Consider the following 7,405-nt stretch of genomic DNA (forward strand, 5'->3'; position numbering starts at 1 on the left):
ATCATATTTTAAGTTGGCCAATGACCAATGTCTACATACTTGTATATGAAGTTTAGAAAGAAATGTCTATGCAATCTCTGTAACCTCAGGGTACATCATATGCATAATCTGCACCACTAAATTTTGAGTTGGACGTTGAATGGTTCAAGGGATGTCTAGGAAAAAAGATAACCAATGCCTACACTTCTTTGCAAATTAAGTTTAAAAATATCTGACAGAACCTACTCTAAAACGCACCTACTTTGAATATTATATTTTGCAAAATAAAGGACCAGTTACATTACACAGTGTAGAAGATAATTTATTCTCAGGACGACTATATTACAATTGGAGTGTTTGTGAAGAAAGTTCCAAGTTTCTTACCTATCACAGGAAAGATGATCCAACCTAACTAATCTCAATTGAAGAGACAAAGTAAACTGAACGACATATAACTCTGAGTTGCCTACCTTTCCAGTTACAATTTAAGCAACTTTCTTCTTGCTGGTTGATCTTTACTGGAGGGAGACTTTGACACCACCAGATGGAGATCTCTTGGAGCAAGAATCGCCAGATTTGTCAGCAGTTATAGTGTAATTGTTGCTGCTCACATCCCTGAAGTAGCATCCATCAGTACCCATATATTTGTACACTTGATGGGTCTTCCCCAACCCCCCAACCACCAAATTCTTCTTCACCCTCATAGTGCCGCGTGCTGACTGTGAATTCCGCAGGGAGTGGTACGAGAACCCCAACTTGCCACCTGAGACCATCTTATCGTTGACGCCCAGTTTGACAACTGAAACCAATGAGTACTCATCGCCCACCTGATCCGAGGTTCCAGTATAGATATATAGCGGAAGCAGCTTGTGAACTTCCTCGGAGAGAAGAACAGCAGAAGCATCTTTGACAAAAGTGCCAGACTTTGCATCGATTGTTTGATTCACAACTTGCACCGTGCCATTCGTTGTATACACATTGGTGTTAGCATAGCTGAATCTCTGGTTGAAAGTCGTGGTCACCTCCCCGTGCGATGATTTCACCCACCCGGTTGCAGAGACATGCCGGCTTGCACGTGTGAGAAACTTGCCATCCAGCCCGCTGAATCCAGATTTCACGTCCAACACCAATGGGGGCGCATCGTAGCTCACCAAGCTTGCGACTGTCTTCTTGCTCTTGGGATCCAACCACAGATGCAAATTGGCATCAACGTACCACACATCCAATGCATTGGTCACACCAAACCCGAATTTGTGCTGCTTGCCGTCCAGGAGCTTGCCCAAGAACGGAGTGATGTCAATATCATAGGTCGGCAGGTTGAATGAGCCAATGCCGGTGATTGGCCGCCAGAGCAGCGGGTTGATACCACCGGTATAGATAACAGTGAAGGGCCAAACAGCGCCGACAACGTCTTCGTCGACCTTTACAACGACCTCCCGGAAGGCACCATTGCCAGGAAGACTGGACATGTTGTTGGCCTCAATGTACTCATTGGGAGGGTTCGTGTACCAGAACTCGTCACTGCCGTGGAAGGAAACGAACACTTCAAGGACCGCCCTGTAGGTGTTCGACGGAACTGCAAGGCTCTTGGACTGCACATCGGTGGCGTTCTGGATGGCGAACCACTGCCCGTCGTTGAGAGGCAAGCTTCTGGAGATGGGCACGATCAGATCGGCCTGCTGCGTGAGCGGCGGCGGCGCGGGGTGGAAGTAGAGATGCAGCGTGAGGTTGACGTGGTAGACGCCGGTGTAGGTCTGGTCGACGAGATTGCCGAGGTACACCGCGACCTCGCCGGGGTCCGCGAGGAGGGCCGCGTACCTGGTGACGTCGCGGGACACGGACCAGACGATGCCGGTGGCGCGCGGCTCGGCCGTGCAGCTGCGGAGGAGCTCGGCGCCGGAGAGCCAGACGCCGAAGATGCGGTCGAACTGGCGGCCGCGGCAGTCGGCCGTCCACTCGAGCACCGCGAGCGCGAGCGACCCGCGCGCGGCCGCGAGGCACTCGGGCGGCGCGTAGGCGGCGGTGACCGGGGGGCGGCCGTAGGTGGCGCCGAAGGAGTGGGAGAGGAGCAGGGTCGAGCAGGGCCCGGCGCTGCCGAGCGGCGGGCGGATCGGGCGGTCCACCTCGAAGAAGGTGGTTGGTGGCGCCGACGCGTTGAGCGAAGCGAGGTGCCGGGACGGGATGCGGTGCCTGTGCGGCGCGCCGGCGGCGGCAAACGGGAGGAATAGGAGCGCGAGGAGGAGGAGGTGGGTGAGGCCGGCGGCGGCGGCGGTTGGCGACGCCATGGCTGGAGAGCGGGGAGCACGAGATGGGGGGCGGCGGAGTGGAGCTGAAGCTGAAGTGACCTGGCGGGTTTAAACGAGGTGACAGGTCGTATAATAATGGTGTTAGTTGTTGTTACGCCGTAATCTAGGAAGTTTGGTGGGTTCCGTTGGCGTAATTTATGTTGTACAGTCTCGCTGGCAGGTGGCCCCGGCCAAAGGTTTATGTGATGATCCCGATGTCTGATTAAGTTGTGGTTTAACACTAGATTTTCTTGTGCGCACGTGTCAGATTCCGGAAAACCTGAACCTACTCCGCGTGGATCTGGAAGCTCAGTTGTCAAAGTACACGATTTGGTTTGTGGATCTGGAAACTCTGTTGTCAAAGTACACGATTTGGTTTGACCTTGTATAAACACAACCTCGGTTCCAAAAAAGAAACAAAGATCTTCCAGCTCCTAAACCCCGCGTCGCCTACCGCCACCGCCGGAGGATCTGTCGGGCAAAGCCTTGGCGCTGATGGTGGCGGTGGGGCTCCCTCCCTCGCGTGGTGGCGTTGTGCTCCTCCGGCGGTGCGGTACGTCAGCGTCCGGCTCGGTGGCGAGCTGCCGGCGGCGGCGCGTCTTGGCGTTGACGATGGAGGCTCCATCTCCCTGCGGTGGGGGGCCCTTCGTCTCTCCTTCTTTTCGCCCTCGCCATTGACCCGCTCGGACAAATTATTGATGCATGGCTTGCTCCATGAACTCCGAGGCGTGTCTCCATCCTTGGAGCCTCTCTTTATGCAGATGATGCGGCGTGTTTGTTGCCCCTATAAAAGATGATATCCGCGACTTGGGGAAGATCCTTGCGAGCTTTGGTGATGTTACCGACCTTCGCACTAATTTCCAAAAGAGCACCCTGGTCACCATTCGTTGTAGCGGTTTAAACCTTGACGACATCCTTCATGGCATCCCAGCTACGATATCCACCTTCCCCTTGAAGTACCTTGGGCACTTTAGATTTGGCAACTAAAGCTGGTGGATTTCCAACCTCTTGAAGATAAATGTGCGAGAAAGCTACCTACATGGAATGGCAACCAAGTGATCACGGCCGGCCGCACTGCCCTTGTGAGATCGGTCATCTCAATGCAGGCCACATACTATCTAACCCCTCTTGTTGTGGCTCCAGCGACGCTCAAGTTCATCAACAAGATTGAGATGGCCTTCCTTTGGTCGGCTCCGGACCCTACCACAGGCGCAAAATGTAAAGTTAATTGGGCGACGGTTTTCCGCCCCAAGAAACTTGGTGGCCTTTGGGTCTTGAATTTGGACAAATTTGCCACGGCCCTTCGTCTTAGTTGGCCTTGCCTTGAGTGGACAGACAAGACCGAAATTTGGAGGGGCACCACTAATCCATGCACCGAGGAGGACATGAACATCTTGTACATCGCCACATCCATCATCCTTGGCAATGGGTGCAACACACCATTTTGGGCGGCGCCTTAGCTTGGGGGCGGAAGCCAATCGAATGTCTTTGCGTGGCTTCTAACTCAAAACCGGATTTGGACCGCTGCCCGTCTCCAAAAATGTGGATGGCCCAATATTGGTTTGTGCCCGGCCCCTATGCAAGCAAACAACAGAAATATTGTGTCACCTATTTTGTCGCATGCCGGTAAATGGTGTGTTTTTGGACTTACATACGAGCGTGGTTGGGCATCCCCGACATTCAATCAACCCGTTGGACGGGCCACTAGATCAAGCACTGGTGGAGTACCATGACAAGCGGTTCCACGCCAAACCGAAAGGCCATCGCCTCCCTCACGATTCTTGTTACTTGGGAACTTTGGAACGAGCGTAATACACGCGGGTCTTCTGCAATGACAAGTTTCTCCGTTAGTTTTGTTCGATAAGATTAAGAAAGAAGCCTGCTTGTCTGGGTGTACGCGTGCGTGAAAAGTTTAGGTGAAATCATGCCGGAAGAGTGAGACTTTGTATTTCTTGACTTGTACGGACTATGTTATCCAAACACTCTTTTCATTAATTGAATGCGGCAAAGCTTTTGCCCTCATTTCAAAAAATCCACCAATCGCACACGGAAGACAGGTTGACTATGCTATCCAGTTTTTGCAGTTTTTGTCGTCAGGTATCAGAAATTAGTTTAATATGAACGTGCTTTTGATATTATCATAGTTAAACATATTGAACGCGACCTTTAGTTTTACATCATGGTTTAGTTAATGTAAGATGAAGATTTCCTGATATATCAAGGATTTTGTGACGAGTAGTTAGGCCTGAAGCTCTGCCTTGCCAAAACATATGTGCATATAACTGGCTCTTCAAGTCAGTGTTTAAGAAAGGCTCAAGCATGTGATCATTTATATCTCTCTTTCTATGCTCTTGGCATTCCCTGCATTTTTACATGCGATTTTCTCTTACAGTCTGTTCACCATGTGTTGCTTTTTTCAGGTGCAAGTCATGTTATGTAATTTTTCAAGCTTCCAGGAGACGATTAAAGAGTTTCACTTCTGATCGCGTTTATGCTGTAGCCGGCCGGTAGCTCTGCGGTACCACCGGCCACCGGGCCGGCCAGCCCAGCTAGTTGCCCATTCTTCGTTCATCAAGAATCAAGTACGGGCAGTGCACCACGGGCATAACCAGCTGCCCAAGCTGCCTTGCACTTCTTATTTTTCTTTGCTCCTCTTGCACATCACGGCCAGCTTAATTAGGCCAGCTCCCATTGATATCAACACATCTTCATTTGATCATCATAACCAGCTCCCTTTCTTTCTGATGTTTCTTCATATTTCTTTGAATAAAAATGATTAGTCCAGATTCAAATAAATAGATACGGCCAGCTTCTTCCAATAAGAAATAGATTGCCCAACTACCTCTTCACAGTAATATGACTTTATTAAAATAATATTGGAGCGAAAAAATGCAGGACATCAAGAAAGCTCTTTAATCTTTTTGGGACTAACATTCCTTCATATGCCATACTAAATTAAGACCTACAATTCTTAAGAAAATAAGTGGATAAACAAAAACATCGTCATCAATACCAAAACCCACTTAAGAGGGACATGCACTTTCAGAGGGGCACCGCCAGTCGCCAGTGAGGCTGGAAGGGTTGTGGGGTAGTGCGTAGAGAGGAGGTGGAGGAGCGAGAGGGGGTGGAGGCGGACTAACGTGTGTTGTGGATCGGGGGAATCAGAGGCGGGGTCGCCCCTAGCTTCCTTCCCCGACGTTCCCATCCTCGGGAGAAAGGGATAGGAGAAAGAAGAAGTGTGTGGGTGACACTAACCAGTGGGCCCCACTAGTCAGTCGGACTAAAGTGTCTTTGGACTTTAAATAGAAATGCAAGATTGTGAGGGGTCCTTTGCAAAAAATGCCACTGGCAGAGAATGGTCAAACCAGTGCCACGTCAGCAAGCATGGTGCTCTACGGGCTCCTATGACTGGAACATCAAGTTTTATACCAGGACCGTAAATTGTCTATCGCAGTGCACAGTGACCGTAGTGGCGTCAACTCAAGTGACTTCGTTTTTACTCATACATAACAAGCAAGAAGAGTTCTCGGGTCCGAAACAACTTCAGAAGAGAGCATATATCACTGTATTAGAAATTAAACCGACCAAATACACTAGAATCAAACACGCTTTCAGAAATAAATATGAAATTGGAGTTTGACCGGAACAATCCCCGCAAATTACTGCAAATACACTAGCTAGTACTACCAAATAAGGCATTACATGGATTCCAGGTCTAGCCGAGGAATGGATAAGTGTCATTACCATAGTTGGTGTAGGACATTAGACTGAGAAGTGGCCCCGCTCAATTGTTTGATCTCTATCTCAACATGTATGAACACATGCCTAAGTCCTTTGCATCATTTGTAGAGAAAATTGCGAAAAACTACCATAATTCACGCCATTGTGACAAAAATCCACCGGTTTTTTATTTTTTCACAAGTAAACCACTTTGGATGACACCGTCACAAAATAATGGTCGAGACATCATGTGGAAGGCAAGAAGAACTAGTAGTACTACATCAACAAGATTTCTTGCACAACCTTCGTATGAAGCTAAAAGGCTTAGGGCCACTTCTTTTCGGCTTCTCCGTTGGCTTCTGGAAGAAGCTTCTCCCCACCACCTTCTCCTAGAAGCTCGAATCCAAAATTTGTTTTGGCTTATAATCTAGTTTGATCTAAACTCGAGTATAAGCCAGAACAAATTTGGCATCAGACCTTCTGGGAGAAGTAGGTAGGAAGAAGCTTCCCCCATAAGCCATCGTAGAAGCCGAAAAGAAGTGGCCTTTACTAATATCAAACGAATCAAAACACTTATCCCGATTCGTTTGTCGTTTCCGAGTCCCATCCGATATTCGCATGATCCCACCAAGAGACGGCCCTACCTGGTGGTGTCGCCTACAAACCCAGCCCAAGAATGCCACCGGTGCACCAACGTAAACCGTCAAGTCCAACCTCGCGCACAGCCGGCCGGAGATTTCGGTAAGGTAGAGAGGAAGGGATTGAAGCGGCATGACTAGAGGCAGCCGCGCCGCCGCGAAGACGACCGCCCCCGACGCGAAAGAGCAGCACGAGGGTGAGGCCAGGCCCCCTAAACAGCACACGCCGGAGCTGCTGGCGTTCGTCTGGGCGCAGATTGAGGACGGCGAGCGGTCACTAGTAGAACAAGGGCTTTTATCCTGTCCTCGAAAGTGCTTTTGCACCGGATTTGGTACGAACCGGTGCTAAAGGGGTCATTAGCACCGGTTCGTGCGGTCTGCACGTCCAGGGGGCATTAGCACCGGTTCGTGCGGGACCTTTTGCACCGGTTCGTATTACGAACCGGTGCAAAAGGGTTGGCGTCGACCACGAACTCTTTGCACCGGTTCGTGTTACGAACCGGTGCAAAAGTCTACCCTTTGCACCGGTTCGTAACACGAACCGGTGCAAAAGGTTTTACGCTTCCCACGCACCTCCACACACCCCCCCCGTGGATCGCCTTTTTTAACACTGTAAAATAGAAAAGAAAATGATAGATTATTCAAAAAATAAAATCTTTTGAGATTCATGTATGTTATGCAACCTACTATTAGGGAAAATTAACAAAATTGAATTTTCACATTAATTGCAAAAAATGTTTGAAAAATGGTAAAACCGCATTAATTTTTGCATCCGACGTCGAA

The 7,405-nt window shown here is 49.5% G+C and overlaps 1 protein-coding gene across 1 annotated transcript; it reads right to left on the reverse strand.

The window, feature by feature from the left end:
* Positions 1-280: 280 nt before the first annotated feature.
* On the reverse strand, positions 281-6,505 carry LOC124664955 (peptide-N4-(N-acetyl-beta-glucosaminyl)asparagine amidase A-like). Its single transcript, XM_047202365.1, has 2 exons — positions 6,462-6,505; positions 281-2,169 (listed from the first exon to the last, which is right to left on the reverse strand). Exons 1-2 carry the CDS (start codon positions 6,503-6,505, stop codon positions 495-497), a joined length of 1,719 nt encoding a protein of 572 aa, XP_047058321.1. The 3' UTR covers positions 281-494.
* Between the last annotated feature and the right edge of the window lie 900 nt (positions 6,506-7,405).

This window comes from Lolium rigidum, chromosome 6 (assembly GCF_022539505.1).
Source record: "Lolium rigidum isolate FL_2022 chromosome 6, APGP_CSIRO_Lrig_0.1, whole genome shotgun sequence".
NCBI lineage: Eukaryota > Viridiplantae > Streptophyta > Magnoliopsida > Poales > Poaceae > Lolium > Lolium rigidum.